This window comes from Octopus bimaculoides, chromosome 21 (genome assembly GCF_046866305.1).
Source record: "Octopus bimaculoides isolate indiv1 chromosome 21, ASM4686630v1, whole genome shotgun sequence".
In the NCBI taxonomy this organism is placed as follows: Eukaryota; Metazoa; Mollusca; class Cephalopoda; order Octopoda; family Octopodidae; genus Octopus; species Octopus bimaculoides.
Window position 1 is genome coordinate 32,468,836 of NC_142948.1, and position 20,000 is coordinate 32,488,835.

At 35.1% G+C, this 20,000-nt stretch overlaps 1 protein-coding gene across 31 annotated transcripts in view; it reads left to right on the forward strand.

Moving 5' to 3' along the window:
* The window catches only part of LOC106883233 (ras GTPase-activating protein nGAP), a 567,079-nt gene that overhangs the window by 314,369 nt on the left and 232,710 nt on the right, over positions 1–20,000 (forward strand). For 2 of the 31 annotated variants that reach the window (XM_089339058.1, XM_089339047.1), the window contains exon 1: positions 19,638–19,787. The exons of 27 other annotated variants lie outside the window; for them this stretch is intronic. In XM_089339058.1, coding sequence (XP_089195184.1) covers positions 19,723–19,787 — 65 coding nt within the window. In that variant the 5' untranslated portion in view covers positions 19,638–19,722. Of the gene's footprint in view, positions 1–19,637; positions 19,788–20,000 lie in introns of those variants that run through there. 2 more of the 31 variants (XM_089339055.1, XM_089339043.1) reach the window with 2 other exon arrangements.

A 20,000-nucleotide genomic window follows, 5' to 3' on the forward strand; every position in this document is an offset into this window, starting at 1 on the left:
TGTGTGTGTGTGTGTGTCTGTATATATAGTATGTATCTGTGTGTATGTATGTGTATTTCTGGATGGATGTAAGCATATACGTGTGTGTGTGTGTGTGTGTATGTATGTCAATGGATGTTTGTACGCACCTGTGTGCATAATATATATGTGTGTGTGTGTGTCTATGTGTAGTTTGGGATGGATGTAAGCATGTACATACATGTATGTGTGTATATATGTGTATATATGTGTATCTAGGCATATGTGTATGCACATAACTGTGTATGTAAATATATATATATATATGTGTGTGTGTGTGTGTGTGTGTGTGTGTGTGTGTGTGTGTGTGTGTGTTTGTGTGTTTAGATGGGGGTAGTGCCAGTAGGGGAGGAGGGGTTAGTGGGGGGGAGCAGGAAAGACAGACACAAAGGCCAGCTCTATTAAGATGTGTATGTTCTCTTTCTCTCACCACCACCCCAACACACAACTGCCACCACCACCACCACCACCACCACCCCATTTCCCACCGCCTCCCCTTCACCGGAACTTATAATGTTCCCCATTAGTTTCAATTTGGAGTATCTGAGCTGACAGCTTCTGTCTTCCTTTTACTGTGGTTTGTGCCTTCCTTGCTTTGGGCTTGTTTTATTGTTTTTATTATTATTTTTATTATTATTATTATTATTATTATTATTATTAAGGCAGCGAGCTGGCAGAATCGTTAGCACGCTGGACGAAATGCTTAGCGGTACTTTGCTTGTTGCTTCGTTCTGAGTTCATATTCCACCAGGGTCGATTTTTGCCTTTCATCAATGAATTAAGTCAATGAATTAAGTACCAGTCAAGTACTGGGGTCGATGTGATCGATTGTTTCCAATCCCCACAAAAATCCAGGCCTTGTGCCTATAGTAGAAGGAATTATTATTATGGTGGCGAACTGGCAGAATCATTAGCATGCTGGACGAAATGCTTAGCGGTATTTCGCCTGTTGCTACGTTCGGAGTTCAAATTCCTCTGAGGTTGACTTTGCTTTTCATCCTTTTGGGGTTGATGAAATAAGTACCAGTTGAACACTGGGGTCGATGTAATCGACTCGTACCCTCCTGCAAAATTACTGCCCGTGTGGAAAAATTTGAAACCATTACTACTACTACTACTACTACTACTACTACTAGTAAGACAGCAAGCTGGCAGAATCGTTAGCATGCTGGGCAAAATGCTTAGCGGTATTTTGTCTGCCATTATGTTCTGAGTTCAAATTCCACCGAGGTCGACTTTGCCTTTCATCCTTTCAGGGTCAATAAATTAAGTACCAGTTATGTACTGGGGTCGATTAAATCAACTGGCTTCCTCCCCCAAAATTTTGGGCCTTGTGCCTAGAGTAGAAATGAAATTCCATTAAGGTTGACTTTGTCTTCCATTCTTTTGGGGGTGATATAAGTACCAGCCAAACGCTGGGTGTTGATGTAATTGATCTACCCCGTCAGGCCTTGTGCTCATATTAGAAACGATTATTGTTGTTGTTATTAATTGGATGAGGGACGACAAAAACTTAGTAGTGGAACAGGCATACAAATAATTAGTAGTTTTCAGTTATGTCACGTTGTGTTCTGGGTTCAATTCTTGCTGGATTCCACTTTACATCCTCTGTAAAGGTCAGTAAAAGTACTGGGGTCATTGTAATTGACCTTCCCTGTCCCTTGAAATTTTGGGCCTTGCACTTAGAATAGAAAGAACAGTTGTTGTTTTTAGTAGTTTTCAGTTATGTCACGTTGTGTTCTGGGTTCAATTCTTGCTGGATTCCACTTGACACCCTCTGTAAAGGTCAGTAAAAGTACTGGGGTCATTGTAATTGACCTTCCCTGTCCCTTGAAATTTTGGGCCTTGCACTTAGAATAGAAAGAACAGTTGTTGTTTTTAGTAGTTTTCAGTTATGTCACGTTGTGTTCTGGGTTCAATTCTTGCTGGATTCCACTTGACACCCTCTGTAAAGGTCAGTAAAAGTACTGGGGTCATTGTAATTGACCTTCCCTGTCCCTTGAAATTTTGGGCCTTGCACTTAGAATAGAAAGAACAGTTGTTGTTTTTAGTAGTTTTTAGTTCTGTCCCATTATGTTCTGGGTTCAATTCTTGCTGGATTCCACTTGACACCCTCTGTAAAGGTCAGTAAAACAGAGGATCCATTTTTGGCTCGTATATTTCAGTTCTGTCATTGTCAGTGATGACGACAGCAATGATGACGTGCGTACCTGGCAAGCTGCGCTTCAGCTGATCTGCAAAGCATGTAACTGATGGAAGGAATGTCTGCCGGTAGTTACTACTGGTCTTGTATTCCAGACATACTGAACTTCAGATTTGTTCTGGAACTGTGTTACTGTGTCAAACTGAATTAACAAAATGCGGGGAACAGGTGCATCAGTGTTTCTGAACCATTTAATCTCATGCTCCACTTCGATTTTCCAAAAGACATGTGCATCGTACCATAAATAGAAAAAGTTAGTGTATACAATATATACATACATGTGTATATATGAATGTATATATTGTAACTACACATGTATATATATATATATATATATATATGTGTGTGTGTATAGTCAACAGATGAAATCCAGAGATTCTCAGAATAGAAAACACCTATTAACGCTCAAATGATTCAAACTTAAGACTCCAATGTCTTTCTTTACAAGAGACCAATTCCATGAGGTAAAGGGTGGTTTATAAGAGGAATCAAGGTGAGCAGGCATGGAGGCAATTATGCGGATAAACAAATTAAATATAACAGCTTGAGTTTGATATACAAAATATGTATATATGTATACATTTATACATATTTTATATATCAAACCCAAGCTGTTAAATATTTAATTTGTTTATCCGCATAATTGCTTCTATATTTATATGTGTATGTGTGTGTGTATATATATGTATATATATATATGAGTTCAATTAAAGGTTAAATACCTCATTAAGGGGTAATAGAATCCAATGAATATACTGGTTTATTTCCTATTACAGTAAGTATTAAATATTATATTTAATATTCAACTGTAAGGTAATTGGATAAACCAGTGTTTATATATATTTAAGAAAATAGAGATAATTAATAATTATTTATTAATTAATTACAAAATTGGACATCATCTTTAATTTTGTAATTAATTAGTAAATGATTATTACTTATCTCTATTTCCTTATTTCTCTTATATATTTCTTATATCTCTTTTATATATATATATATATATATATATATATATATATATATAAAACATTTGAGCGAGTGGCTCCTGTGCAGGTGGAATGTAAAAAACACTAATTTGAGTGTGGCCGTTGCCAGTACCGTGCGACTGGCCCTCGTGCTGGTGGCATGTAAAAGCACCCACTACACTCTCGGAGTGGTTGGCGTTAGGAAGGGCATCCAGCTGTAGAAACTCTGCCAGATCAGATTGGAGCCTAGTGCAGCCTTTTGCCTTGCCAGTCCTCAGTCAAATCGTCCAACCCATGCTAGCTTGAAAAGCGGATGTTAAACGATGATGATATATATATATAAGTAAAGTTAATCGTCACATCAAAGTGGCTGTTTCTTGTGACTATTAGTTTAACACCAGGCAGATCTTCTGCTAGGAGGTAATTGGTGCAGCACTGAATCCTACATATTGCTAGCTGGGGGAGCAAACCCCTACCATGCCCTAGCAGACAACAGGATCATGAGGCTAACTCAGTTTCGAGCTGTTTGGCTCTTCCACAGTTGTGAGCACCTGGCCACTGGATTGATTGCCTGGGTCCACTCCAGCCAGCAATACCATTGGTCACTAATTTGCAACAAAGCATACAGCTAATTGTTCCGTCTCTCTCCTTTCTGCCTGTCTCTCTCTCTCTCCCTCTGTATATCTATGTCTTTATCTCTCTCTCTCCCCTCACTGTGTATCTCTTTCTCTCTCTCTCCTTTTTCTGTCTGTCGCTTTCTCCTCCCTCCCTGTCTCTCTGTCTGTCTCTCACCTCTCTCCCTCTGTATATCTATGTCTCTGTCTCTCTCTTCTCCCTCTCTTCCCCCTCTCTCTCTCTGTCTTTCTCTCCTCTTTCCTCTCATTGTGTATCTCTGTCTCCTCCCTCTCTGTCTCTCTCTCCTCTCACTGTATCTCTCTCCCCCTTTTCTGTCTGTCTCACTCACATCTCTCCCCTCCCTCCCTGTCTCGCCTTTCTGTCTGTCTCTGTCACCTCTCTCCCTCTGTATACCTATATATCTCTCTCTCTCTCTCCTCCTTCTCCGTCTGTCTATCTCTCTATCTTTCCATTCTCCCTCCCTCAGCTTATTCTCATTTCACTTTACAATTGCAGAATTCTTCCCCAGTCAATTCTATTTTAACCTAATTTACTGTACTTAGAGAGAAAAACCTCTTTCATCTAAAATATCTTTGAAGAGCAATTTCTTTTTTTTGTTTCATTATTATCATTATTATTATTATTATTATTATTTTTTTAAAAAGTCATTATATAGAAATTCTGGTCCTCTTTGAATCACCAAACTCTTACTTCCATTGCTAAAAAAAAAAAAAAGAAATCATGAAATGGAAGAATTTACTGGTTCCATCAGAGTAGAATTTAGTGACTGTAAAACCTGAAAGTGTTTGGGTGGATGGGAGGGAGTGGCTTAGAAGAAAGAAAGAAAGGAAAAAAATGAAAGAGACAGAGGAAGAACTGTAATGGGTCAAAAAGTATGATAGATCATTCTTAATAGTCGTTCGTTACTGGGTGGGGGGTTGATTGATCAAGCATAAAGGAAGAATTGAGGTGATTTAATTATCTTGTAGATTTGGGAGAAAGAACAGACTGAAATGAAATCTCCATTGTTACAAAAATTAACAAAAGTATTAAAAAAGAAATATATATATATATATATATAAGATTTAGCAAAAGTATTAAAAAAATAGAAATATAAAAAATTAACAAAAGCATTAAAAAATAAATATATAAAAAAATTAACAAAAGTATTAAAAAATAATATAAAAAATTAACGAAAGCATTAAAAAATAAATATATAAAAAATTAACAAAAGTATTAAATATATGTATATATGCGCAGGAGTTGCTGTGTGGTAAGTAGCTTGCTTACCAACCACACTGTGTGGCACCTTGGGCGAGTGTCTTCTACTATAGTGTCGGGCCGACCAAAGCCTTGTGAGTGGATTTGGTAGATGGAAACTGAAAGAAGCCCGTCGTATATATGAGTGTGTGTGTATATATATATATATATATATATATAGATATGCAGGGCAGGGAATCGTCAATTAGTAATAAAATTAATAATTAACAATTTTGCCGGGTAGCTCAGTATGAAAAAACCTTTTCGGTAAAAAACATTTATAATCATAAATATATAGGGATTGACAGTAACCTGCTTCTCCAACATACTGAGAATTCAGAAATAGCAGTCAAAGAACTACTGATTTCAAAACTACAAATTATAACTCCAGATTGATAGCGATATTTTTGATACACACAGAACAAAAAACAGTAGAGAAGAGCAAAAAAACCACCTGCCTTTAGTTAATTTAGTACGATCGTTTCACAGTTAAGAGTAAAGAATACTCTATTCTGATCTTCAGCTAAATATTCCAATAAATTTGTTAACGTCTAAATAACTCACATTAATTTTGACCATGCGACATCAATACCACGTGAGGAAGACGTTAAGAAATTTATCAGCCAGTGAGTTCAAAATCCCTCGCTCTAATGAATTCTGAAGATCAGAATAGAGTATTCTTTACTCTTAACTGTGAAACGATCGTACTAAATTAACTAAAGGGAGGTGGTTTTTTTACTCTTCTCTACTGTTTTTTGTTCTGTGTGTATCAAAAATATCGCTATCAATCTGGAGTTATAATTTGTAGTTTTGAAATCAGTAGTTCTTTGACTGCTATTTCTGAATTCTCAGTATGTTGGAGAAGCAGGTTACTGTCAATCCCTATATATTTATGATTATATATATATATATATATATATATATATATATATGTGTGTGTGTGTGTGTATATGTGTGTATATATATATATATATATATATATATATATATATATATATTTATGTGTGTATATATGTTTGTGTGTCTGTGTTTGTCCCCCCAACATCGCTTGACAACCAATGGTGGTGTGTTTACGCCCCCGTTGACCCAATTTGCTGACTTTTCTGATGGCACGCAGGTGTCGACGAATGGTTGAATAACCAAATCCAAGCTTCTCAGCTAGTTTCTCAATAGTTACGATGGGATTTTATTCCACCAGGGTCTGCAGGACATCCTTGTCAAGTTCTACAGCCCTTCCAGGATAAGGCTTGTCTTCTAGGCTGTAGTTTCTGGAACTACCATTGACACTGGCTTACGCTTATTGTCCGATCCCCACATACCGCATTAATATTCCTCACACTTTCCATTGTTGCCTTTATTGAAATCATAAAGCAAAATGTGCTGAATAATGTTTCTTTGTCACTTCCATTATAACTTTGGAAAAATAACTGTTAAAAATCAAGCTACACTCTTCAAAACTTGCACTAAGAATAAGTACACGATAACATTACTACCTGCTTTTATAACAAGTTGGTGCAGGTAGTTTATCCCATCCTCCAATACTGTTCTGACCTTGTCTACCAAATTCATATTTTTTCCATTCAAATGATTTTGAAGACTACAGAATAAATGATAATCAGATGAGGCAATGTCTGGTGCATATGGTGGGTGGGGCATCGTTTCCCATTCAAACTGCTCCAGCCCTTTGAATGTCATCCTTGTTGTATGTGGCTGAGCATTATCCTGATGGAAGAACATTTTAGTTCATGCAACTGAAAAAAACCGCATTATTTATGGGATGACCCAATGTATACTATTACGGTTGTTGATGTATATAATTTTACAGTTCCTGATGTAAAGGATATTACTGATGAGATAATGTATGATTAATTTAAAACAAACTGAGAAAATAGGCATTACATTTAATAAAGTAACCTGAATGTTAACGAGTTTACATATTTTCAGGCATACAAGTCACTGTAATATGTAATGTAAATATGTCGCGTAAACATTGAAGTATTGTCCTTATCTTTCCAAATCCTGCTGCATTTCACACGGAACTTTTGATCCTTGAAAGTTAACTTAATGAATAAGTTAACCTACCGTTTTTGTTTTTTTTGCCTATAAATTTTGGTCTGAAAAGTTTGGCGTGCATGTTCGAAAATATGGTACTAAAAATACTTTTACATTTCCTACATTCTATTGTGTATATATTTCTTACCCACTTTTTCCCCCCTCAAAAAACAGAAATGTCTTTCTATTTGTAAATATTCAATCTTTTTTTTCTTTTTTTCTCTTTGCAGGTAAGTTGACAACTTCTCTCTATATCTCTGGGTCAGTCAGGTAATATAATACATACATATCTATACGTATATATTGTGTGAATGGATAGGGATATGAAATCCAGGCAGGTACCTTAGAAGTACTATAGCATGATCCAATATCTGGCTAACCAAATTGAATGATATGAAACAAGAAATTGTTTAATTAAGGTAAATAATTACACAGAATTCCTTCCTTTGATGGGTAAATTCTGAGTTTTCTTCTTTGGATTTTATAAAAGTATACAGAGCAAATGTTTAAGACTTTAAAATAAGAACAGAGAATTATACATCCACAAAACTTGTTTATTACAATCATATATACAATATAAGAGAATATACTGCATATATGACTGTAATAAACAAACTTTGCAGATGTACAATTCACCATGCTTATTTTAAAGTCATACATATATATATATACATATACTCACATGCACACACATCATCATCATTGTTTTAATACTTATGTTTCCATGCTTTCATGGGTTGATGGAATTTGTTGAGGTATATTTCCTATGACTGGATGCCTTTCCAGTTGCCAACCTTCAACTGTTTCCAAGCAAGACAGAATAATCATCATCATTGTTTAACATCCATCTTCCATGCATGCGTGAACAGAACAGTTCACAGGAGCTGACCAGGTAGAAAATCTACCCTAGGCTAATGTGTCTGTTTTGGCAGGGTTTTTACAGCTGGATGCCCTTCCTAACACCAACCACTCTGCAGGGTGGACTCAGTGCTTTTTACGCGGCACTAGTACAGGAGAGGTTAGATTTGGCATGATTTTTACAGCTGGATGCTCTTCCATATATCAATCACTTTACGATGTGAACCGGGTGCTTTTTAATAATCCAAATGTTAAGGGGTTAAGAAGCAACTGTGAGGAAAAGAATTCCACCAGAATATTATATTGTATCTTGTCTGTCCTTGCTTAATGATGTAATATTTAATTAAATCTATTTTAGTGCATCTCGTCTCATCTCAGATTTTGTTTTGTCTCAGAAAGAAAATTTTCGTTTTTAAAATAAACTGAGCTTCTCTTTATAACTTTAATCTTCATAATCATATTTTTCCCTATAATCTTATAATTACCAACTACTGATAATTAGAAAAAAAAAAAAAAAGGAAAAGATAAATGATTCACATATATTACCAATTCTATAGCAATCAGAACTGTGTATTCAATATCCAATCACACTTTGATTTCCCTTTCATAGATATTTTTTCCGCGAAAAAAAAAAAAAAAAGACTTTAAACAGTGTTAGCAACACCAAATATATTTTCCTTATTTCATGTTATAATTTGTGTGTGCATTTATATATATATATATATATGTGTGTGTGTGTGTGTAGAATAAATAGTGATGGATTATCAGTTCGGGTAAAATACTTCATAAGCTCTCTTTTGGCGCACCAGGCTAACAATATTACTTAGATTAGTGAAGAACTCCAGGTAATCTTGTGGTAGAGTCCGAGGTTATGGTTCGTCACAGTTCTATATCATAAATCCATGGATGGATTCCAGACAAACTGGTTTCCACACAGTGTGATGTATATAAGAAATGAGTTCAAAACAATGGTCATTACATATTTTTCCTTTATTGGACCAAATTTGGCTTACAGCTGTTTCCAGTAGTCATTAAAGGTACATTATTGATAAATTTACTCAATTGGTCCATCAATCAATTGATGAAAATTGAGCAACTTCATCAGAGCCATTTCTGGTTTTATATATATATATATATATATATATATATATATATATATATATATATATATACATACATATATATATATATATATATATATATATATATATATATATATATATATACATACATATATATATATATATATATATATATATATATATATATATATATATATATATATACATATATATATATATATATATATATATATACATACATATATATATATATATATATATATATATATATATATATATATACACACACACACACATGCATATAGGTTTGGCGGAACAAACAAGAAAAATAGAACTCTCTACATCAGAATGTGTATACTTTCTTATTTTTAACTGATAGCAAGTTACCAAAGTGGCTCAGGAACCAAGAGTTTCATGCATGGAATTTAAGCAGCTCACTTTAAATCTGATAGTTCATTTCTTATATAGATTTAATTTTAATTCTTTCTGAAATATTTGATTAAAAATTAATTTTGGAGGGGGTCACAAGAAAATTGCAAATTTTTAAATAGACTGCCTGCTAAACAGAGAATAGTCATGAGAAGAGATAAAACTGTGTGTATGTATGCTGATTATATATGTATATATATATATATATATATATATATTTTGTTTTCATCATCATCATTATTTTAACATCCAATTTTCCATGCTTGCATATACACACAGAAATAGAAACATGTTACATTTTTATTTCTTTTCAAGATCACTCTCTGATTAACAGGAAGATTATTGAAAAATTTGCAATCCTCATGTGACCTTCATTTATTAATTTTTAATTAAGCATTCTAGAAGAAAAAAATTGTAATTTACTCTTTATAAGAAAGAGACTATCTACTTTGAAGTTGAGTCTGATAAGTGGCAAGCACAAAACTTTCTTCTCTTTGCATCACTTTTGTAAATTTCTGCTGATTAAAAATAAATAAGGTGTTTCATATATATGTAAAAAACAAACAAACAAGATGTATTAAGGTTGATGCTCAGGAAAATCGAAAGAACTATTTAACATTTGAAGCTTATATGCTTCTATGGAAACAATAGATGAGAGGAAAATGACAGAAAGGAAATGTGTCTGTTTTATGTTTGTTGTGTGTGTGTGTGTGTGTGTGTGTGTGTGTGTGTGTGTGTGTGTGTGTGTGTGTGTGTACGTGCACAAATATGGTATTGCAGTATTATTTCTTTTACTGCTGGATGCTAACCCATACCTGCTTTTGAAGTATTCCTCCCGACTTCCAAGATATGAAGCGAGCACACAAATTATTGACAGGAGAAATGCCATCAACAACACTGCTACAAATACAGACACACACACTCATGTGCACACACTTCCTTTTTTTTTTTTAGCTTCTGATATGAACTCATAAAAGTTATGAAATGGAAAATAGAACGAAAACTAATTACAGGATGAGATAAAAACGGAGTGCAGAATGTCTTTCAGCAAGAGTTTACATGCAAAGAATTTAAAATGAAAAGACAAATATAAACAAATAACTTCCCCTCGTCAGCCATCAACTAAACTTTACTGTGGTTTTGAACACCTGTTAATGGGACTTCTCTGTAGCTATAGCTAGAGCTATCAAAAATAAGCCATACAGAACAGGATAATAAAATAAAATAATCACAGGAAGAGAACACAGTATACACTGTGTGTGTGTGTGTGTTTGTAAATAGTTAAAGTTTCATCTGTGGTAAGGTTTCATATATGCAATGTAGTAGGTTGAAAAACTTTGATCAATTGAGATAATCCAAGTAATTAATAGATAAAAACTCCCTCTAGGGTTATTTGGAATCTAAAAAACAAGCGAAGTAGATAATAACTCCAGTAAGGTCAGTTAATCGAAATTTTTCAACTCACTATATGTAATACCCTACTCTAATTCTGTTTAATATGCAGAATATTCCCCTGAGGTATTTTTCCTAAACCATATTGTTAAAATTGCATCTGGTTTTTATCTCTGTGGCTGGCAGCATATATTTGTAAACATGTTATTACAGTATATTTCTGTTTATATGCATACATTCACAAACACATGTGTATGTGTGTGCATGTGTGTCCATAACAATATAAAAGATACTTTCTCATATCCTGGAAGATGGCCAAACAAACACCAGTTAGTTATCAATGTAAAGACTTTATTGGGATGTAAACCATCAGTCTGGTTGTATGATGACAGTAATGCAGTTTTATGTATCTCTTATCTTTCCCCCTCTCTCTTTCTTTTGCTTTCTCATTCTCTCTCTTTTGCTTTTTTATTCCCTCTCTTTCACTTTCTCTCTTTCGCTTTCTCATTATCACTATCTATCTATCTATCTATCTTTCTCTCATGTTATAGCCGGTAATAGTAAATTGAGAGAGAGAGAGAGATCAGAGAAAGAGACAGTAATTAACTGTTTGTGTATGAGAGAGAGAACACAAAAACACAGGAGCAAAAGCTCTTATTTTTTAACCAGGCAAAATCAGAAAAAAATAATGAGAAAAAGTGCTTCACCAAATTTCTATAATTCTGATGAAAGGCAAAATTGACCTAGATTTGAACTCAAATTACAGAGATTCAAAATAAACCGCACAGCACTTTCTATCTGATGCTCAAATGATTATGCCACTTCACCCCCTTATAACCACCACCACTACTACTACTACTACTACTACTACTTACATTTCTTTTGCACATCCACATTTATTTGAACTATATGTTTATTTGAATTGACTATATATATATATATATATATATATATATATATATATATATATATATATATATATATAAACAATAATAAATGAGTATATGCATATATACATACAGGTATGTGCATACCTACGTCTACCTGTATATATAGGTGCATATCTGGGTACAGGACATTGCAAACAAAACGTAGACAAGAAAATAATAATAACCAGAGTACAGAAAACGAAAATGTTCTCTATGTGACTTGTGTGTTTTCTGTATTCTGGTTATTATTATTTTCTTGTCTACGTTTTGTTTGCAATGTCCTGTACCCAGATATGCACCTATATATACAGGTAGACGTAGGTATGCACATACCTGTACGTATATATGCATATACTCATTTATTATTGTTTTACATGATCGAACACCTGCGTCATCCCAGTTGTAAGTAGTTTTCAACTTTATATTTTCTGACGCGACTCTATCACTTTTCCCCCCTCTCGTTCTTCCTCTGTTACTACTACATATCTCTCTTTATCCCTCTCGTTCTTCCTTCTGTTACTACTATTTCCTCTCTTCGTTTCTTTCTTTCGTTGCTCACCTATTCTTCTACTTCCTCGCTTTGTTTCTCCCTCTACCACTCTCTCTCTCTCACCCTTACCCCTGCTTGGTCACATGCTTCCGGTCACTAATTCTTTTCTTCCTTGGCTATCGCCAAGTAAACACGCGAACTTACTTCGTCCTGTCTTTTTCAGTTCGTGCCTTATTGCGTTCATATACACATAATTTTTCACGTCTGACCGCACAACCTTTTCCGTTTGTTTTCTTGTATTGTTTTCTTTTCCGTTTGTTTTCCTATCTTGTTTTTTGTCCGCCACTACATTCCTCCATGGCACAGGTTTAATTTGTGTATACAAATTTAATTTGCGGTCCATGGGAAGAGCCGTTTTAACAATGCATCCTGCCCAACTCTTCAAAACGGGGGTAGCTGATGAAGGAAAATGTTCTCTATATGGCTTGTGTGTTTTCTGTACTCTGGTTATTATTATTTTCTTGTCTACGTTTTGTTTGCAATGTCCTGTACCCAGATATGCATCTATATATATATACAGGTAGACGTAGGTATGCACATACCTGTACGTATATATGCATATACTCATTTATTATTGTTTTACATGATCGAACGCCTGCGTCATCCCAGTTGTAAGTAGTTTTCAACTTTATATTTTCTGACGCGACCCTATCACTTTTCCCCCCTCTCGTTCTTCCTCTGTTACTACTACATATCTCTCTTTATCCCTCTCGTTCTTCCTTCTGTTACTACTATTTCCTCTCTTCGTTTCTTTCTTTCGTTGCTCACCTATTCTTCTACTTCCTCGCTTTGTTTCTCCCTCTACCACTCTCTCTCTCTCTCACCCTTACCCCTGCTTGGTCACATGCTTCCGGTCACTAATTCTTTTCTTCCTTGGCTATCGCCAAGTAAACACGCGAACTTACTTCGTCCTGTCTTTTTCAGTTCGTGCCTTACTGCGTTCATATACACATAATTTTTCACGTCTGACCGCACAGCCTTTTCCGTTTGTTTTCTTGTCTTGTTTTCTTTTCCGTTTGTTTTCCTGTCTTGTTTTTTGTCCGCCACTACATTCCTCCATGGCACAGGTTTAATTTGTGTATACAAATTTAATTTGCGGTCCATGGGAAGAGCCGTTTTAACAATGCATCCTGCCCAACTCTTCAAAACGGGGGTAGCTGATGAAGGAAAATGTTCTCTATATGGCTTGTGTGTTTTCTGTACTCTGGTTATTATTATTTTCTTGTCTACGTTTTGTTTGCAATGTCCTGTACCCAGATATGCATCTATATATATATATACAGGTAGACGTAGGTATGCACATACCTGTACGTATATATGCATATACTCATTTATTATTGTTTTACATGATCGAACGCCTGCGTCATCCCAGTTGTATATATATATATATATATATATATACATATATATATATATGTATATATATATATATATATATATATATATATATATATGTATTATTTGATTTTGTTTTGGAATTTGGTTTGCAAGATTCTTTATGTGAATTTGTGTGTTGAAGCATATTCTGTTGTGTCTGGGGAGAGTCATTCTCTTTTAGTGCCTTATAAGAGAGAGTCAACAACTATTGAAAAGGTTGCAAGACACAATGACAATTTTAGAAAAAAATGAATGAGTAAATGAGTGGAAGCTTTACCAGTGAGTGTGTTAAATAATAAGGCACTAAAAGAGAATGACCCTCCCCAGACACAACAGAATTCATTATCTGAATTGACTATATATATATATATATATATATATATATATATATATATATATATATACACATACATACATACACACGTCACGAGATGGTGGTTTCAGTTCCTAGGCCAGGTGGTGTGTTGTGTTCTTGAGCAAAATACTTCATCTTGTGTTCCTCTCCAATCACTTTGACACTTGATGCATGGTACACCATGCACCTGTTCAGGCTACATTGATTTGATGGATGGAAGTTCTAATCCTACTGGAATCGATTTTGTCTTTTCTTCTGAGATTGATAGAATATATTTCAGACATAGAAGAGACATTAACGTGGGCAGGAAGAGAGAAACGGAATGGAATTCGTTGGAATTTACAATGAAACTAGGTCACATGTCTTGTTTTTGAAAGCTTTGATTTAGCAGTTCATTAACAGCATTAATTAAATCTCTTCCAATCATTTTAGCTTGTAATTAATGGCTCTGTGATGGGGGAGAGAGAGTGGAGGAAAAGAGAGACGTTGTAGAAGCACCAGACAAAAATGTCTTTAAAAATCTAGCATGACTGGGTGGTTAAAGAAGCTCATTTTGTAATCCTGTAGTCTGAAATTCAGTTGTTTCAATCATTTGACTGTAGCCATACTGGAACACTTGTGGAGGAACAATGACCCAGTGGTTAGGGCAGCGAACTCGCGGTCATAAGATCGCGGTTTCGATTCCCAGATCGGGCGTTGTGAGTGTTTATTGAGCGAAAACACCTAAAGCTCCACTAGGTTCCGGCAGGGGAGGGTGGCGAACCCTGCTGTACTCTTCCATCACAACTTTCTCTCACTCTTACTTCCTGTTTCTGTTGTGCCTGTATTTCAAAGGGGCCAACTTTGTCACACTCAGTGTCACACTGAATAACCCCGAGAACTACATTAAGGGTACACGTGTCTGTGGAGTGCTCAGCCACTTGCACATTAATTTCACGAGCAGGCTGTTCCGTTGATCGGATCAACTGGAACCCTCGACGTCGTAAGCGACGGAGTGCCAACAACAACAACATACTGGAGCACTGCTTTAAAGTTTTTAGTTGAAGAAATCAACCCCAGGACTTATTCTTTGTAAGCCTAGTACTTATTTTATCAGTTGTTTTACTGGACTGCTGAGTTGCAGGGGTGTAAACACACCGACATCTGTTGTTAAGCAATGGCAGGGAGGACAAGCACTAACACACGCATAAATATATACATCTATATATATATATATATATATATATATATATATATATATATGTATGCAATGGGCTTTTTCCAGTTTTCATCTACCAAATCCACTCACAAGGCTTGGTCAGTTCGAGGCTCTAGTAAAAGACACTTGTGCAAGGTACCGCACAGTGGGACTGAACTCGAAACCATGTGGTTGGGAAGCAACCTTCTTACCACACAGCCACGCCTGCGCCTATTTATTTATTTATTTATTTTTTTTTTAATCCAAAAGGGACAGCTTAGAAGAAAAATTTAATTTAGAGTTAATACTATAAGGTCAAAGGTTAGAAATATACTCATTGGTTTCTGTTGACCTCCAATAGTTAAGGGTCAAACTCTTGCAGATAACTTTTAGAAAGTGTATCTTGACATTTAATATATTAGCTTTCACGTGATATTACGCATAACAAATACATCCATATACATACATATATATGTATGTATATATATATATATATATATATATATATATATATATATATATATGCATGTGCATACAGAAATATACATACATATATGCACTGAAATGCAGATATGCACATGCACACAGGGAACCCCCTCTCCCTCCCCATGCTCCCCCATTCATTTTCAAATCTATTCAGTGGCAACAGTGAATAAAATATTATTTTCAATCTAAATGGATTAAAAATACAATACGTAGGAAAGGGTGGCAGTGATGGTGGCACCACCCCCACCACCACCATTGTCATCATCACCATTGTCATCATCACCATCGTCATCACCACCGTCAGCATTTTGAAATAAGTTCCTGATGATAACCTTGGTTATCAGAGAGCAAGTGCAATATTAACTTAATAAACAGCAATACGGTTCCCATGGTTACCAATGGTTAAATAATGGTTAGAAGGAAGGTTACCAAAATATTTTAATGGCAGAGAAGTGCTGTTGTTTCTTTCATTATTTTGCTTCATGTATGTGTGCGCTTGTATATATATATATGTGTGTGTATGCGTATGTGTGTGTGGATATATATATATATATATATATATATATATATATTTTTTTTTGTTTTTGTAAATATCTCGTCTTTTGAGAATAAGGCTGTTTACTAATTTACTGATGAGTAAAGATACTATTTATCGTCGTTTAATCAAGAGATAAGATAACAAAAGTAAAAGACAGAAAAAAGAGGTAGGACTGTTATCTTAAATATTAAGTGCTAATTAGTAATATTTTTAATATCATATTGGAAACAAAGATCTCATCTAGAAGAATTAGAATAATCGAGGTGTGTGGGTGGGCATGTGTGGTGGTGGTGGGTATTGGACATATTAATATTGGAACATTCTGGAAGTTTATATTTTATTTATATTTTGTCATCTAATTACGCTGACTCATCTGGAAATAAATCATCACCGTCATCGTTATAATAATGGCAATGCTTCTATTTTTGTGTGGGTTTAACACCTCTTTTTGATACATTATTTGGCACTTTATTAGTATTACTACTACTACTACTACTACTACTACAAAGTTGGTGAGCTGGCAGAATCGTTAACATGCCAGGCGAAATGCATAGCGGCATTTCATCCGTCTTCATGTTCTGAGTTCAAATTCTGGCGAGGTTGACTTTGCCTTTCATCTTTTCGGGGTCGATAAAATAAATACCAGTCGAGCACTGGGGGATGATGTAATCTACTCGTCCCCTCCCACGAAATTGCTGGCCTTGTGCTAAAATTTGAAATCATTATTATCATTATTATCATTATTACAAAGGCAGCAAGGTGGCAGAATCATTAGCACGCCAGGCAAAATACTTAGTGATATTTCATCCGTCTTTATGTTCTCAGTTCAAATCTTACAGAGGTCAACTTTGCCTTTTATCCTTTTGGGGGTCAATTAATTAAGTACCAGTGGAACACTGGGGTCAATGTAATCAACTAGTCCCTTCTCTCCAAATTTCAGGCCTTGTGCCTATAGTAGAAAAGATTATTATTATTATTAAGGTGAGCTGGCAGAATCGTTAGCACGCCAGGCAAAATGCTTAGTGGTATTTCATCTTGTCTTTATGTTCTCGGTTCAAACCTTACTGAGGTTGACTTTGCCTTTCATCCTTTCAGGGTCAGTGAAATAAGTACCAGTTATGCATAGGGGTTGATGGAATTGATTAGCCCCACTCCTCCAAAATTTCTGATCTTGTGCCTATAGCAGAAAGGATCACAGGCTTTTTTCAATTACCGTCTACCAAATCCACTCACAAGGCTTTGGTCAGCCCGAGGCTATAATAGAATACATTTGCCCAAGGTGTCACGCAGTGGGACTGAACCCGGAACCATGTGGGTGGTAAGCAAGCTTCTTACCACACTGCCACTCCTGTGCCTCTCTCTCTCTCTCTCTCATATATATGTATGTATCAAATATTAACCAGATTTCTGATTGATATTTGATACAAACCAATTGTGTGTATTTGGGGATGTTTAAATGAATATTTTTGCATGCAGAAACTTTTGAATGTGTTGTTGTAATGATTTCAGATACAAACTCTTGTTTATATCTGCAATATAGAAAATATTGATTCTTTATAGATCTATTGATCTCTAATAGACCAATTTCTATCAATAAATACTCACATGATTGATTTTTACTGCTGTTCTGCATTCCTACTTTAGACATTGCTGCGCTGGGATTATTTTTGATGTTTTTTAGGGGTTGGGGTTGGGTGAGGTGTTTACAAATCAGTAGAGAATTTTGGTATCTGTGAAACATGGCAGTGTGGTTAAAAAGTTTGATTTCCAACCAGGTGATTTGGGTTCAGTTTCACCGTGTGGCTCATTGGACAAATGTGTTCTGCTATAGTCTCAGGCTGACTAGATCCTTGTGAATAGATTTAATAGATGGAAACTGAAAGAAGCCTGTCACGTGTGTGTATGTGTGTGTGTAAGTTCAAACTTTTCTGAGGTGAACTTTGCCTTTCATCCTTTGAGGGTTGGCAAAATAAGTACCAGTTGAGTATTGGGACCAATATAATTGAATTATCCCCTCCCCTCAAAATTTCTAGCATTATGTCAAAATTAGAAAGAATTACTATAGCTGTTGTTAAAGTGGCGAGCTGGCTGGATCGTTAGCACGCTGGATCGTTTGCTCATCACTACGTTCTCAGTTCAAATTCTGTCAGGGTCAACAGACTAAGGCGCCACTAGTTTACCGGTCGTGCTTCAAGAACCCTGTGAAAAACTCTCGCAGTTCAAGCATTGGTGATTTTTTATTGGTGTTCCATCTTAGCATTTGTAGCAATATTTTTGAGCCATGTTGGTAGTTGAGTGCTGATGCTTTCAAGCGTGTCAATTACTATTGGTATCACATCCACTCTTTGCATATTCCTACTTCAAATATTATTATTATCATTATTATTATTATTATTATTATTATTATTATTATTATTATTATTATTATTATTATCATCCTTATTATTTGTTTTTCTTCAATGTTGTTTCCATTCTTGTTGAGTGTTTCCCTGATGCTTAGGGCAAAGAAACTTGCTGTATACATTGATAAGCTACTAAAATAAACACACCAGATGTTTTGCAAAATGAAATAGAGTTATATAAAGAAAAAAAAAATTATTATTATTATTAAAAACGGTGAGCTGTCAGAATTATTAACACACCAGGTAAAATGCTTAACGAGCATTTAGTCTGTCTGTACATTCTGAGTTCAAATTCTGCCAGGGTCCACTTTCATCCTTTCGGGGTCGATTAAGTAAGTACCAGTTATGCACTGGGGTCGATGTAATCGACTTAATCCCTTCCCCCAAATTTGAAGCCTTGCGCTTCCAGTAGAAAAGATTATTATCATCATTATTATTATTATTATTATTATCATTATTATTATTATTATTATTATTATTATTATTATTATTATATTTAAATAAATGACTAAGCATATACTCTTGCCTACTTTATAGCATGCACTCTTACACCCCCTCCCTTTCTCTCTTCCCCTCCCTCTCTCCTGCTCTCTCTCACTTTCTCTCTCTCTCATACACACACACACACACACACATACACACATACGTACACATACTAATTAACCCACAGTAAAGTACCTGAAGCAGCTTACATCCACACTAATCTTAAACATCACTTCGTCATAATTGGCTTCTCATAGGGGTGCGCATCGCATGGCACCAGTTGTGGTGGGGGTGGTGGTAGCGAAGGGTTTATAAGTGGCCAATTACTATCATCTTCATTATTATTATTATTATTATTATTATTATTATTATTATTACCATCACCACCACCAACACCACCATCATCATTGTTGTTATTATTATTAATCATTGAATTAATTTCCCCTCCTTTTGCCCTCCTCACTCCTCCTGTGGCCTTGCAAACCCAAGTACGACACGCCAAAGTCTTCAGTTCCTTTCTCTCATTTTACCAATGCCAGTCTCCTAACAACATGTCTTGCTACCTCGATCTTATCTATTCTATTCATAGAGTTGCCAATCTTGATTGGCTCTTAACGTAAGTTTGTCTTGTTGTTGTTTGTTGTTCTTGTTACATGTATTCATTATTGCAGATTGTTTTTTCTTGTTGTTGTTGTTGTTGTTGTTGTTGTTGTTGTTGTTGTTGTTTTTCTTGTTGCTATTTCTAGAATTTTTGTTTCATTTTTGCCTATATATGTCTTTATATATATATATATATGTATATACATATCTTCACACATATAGATATAAA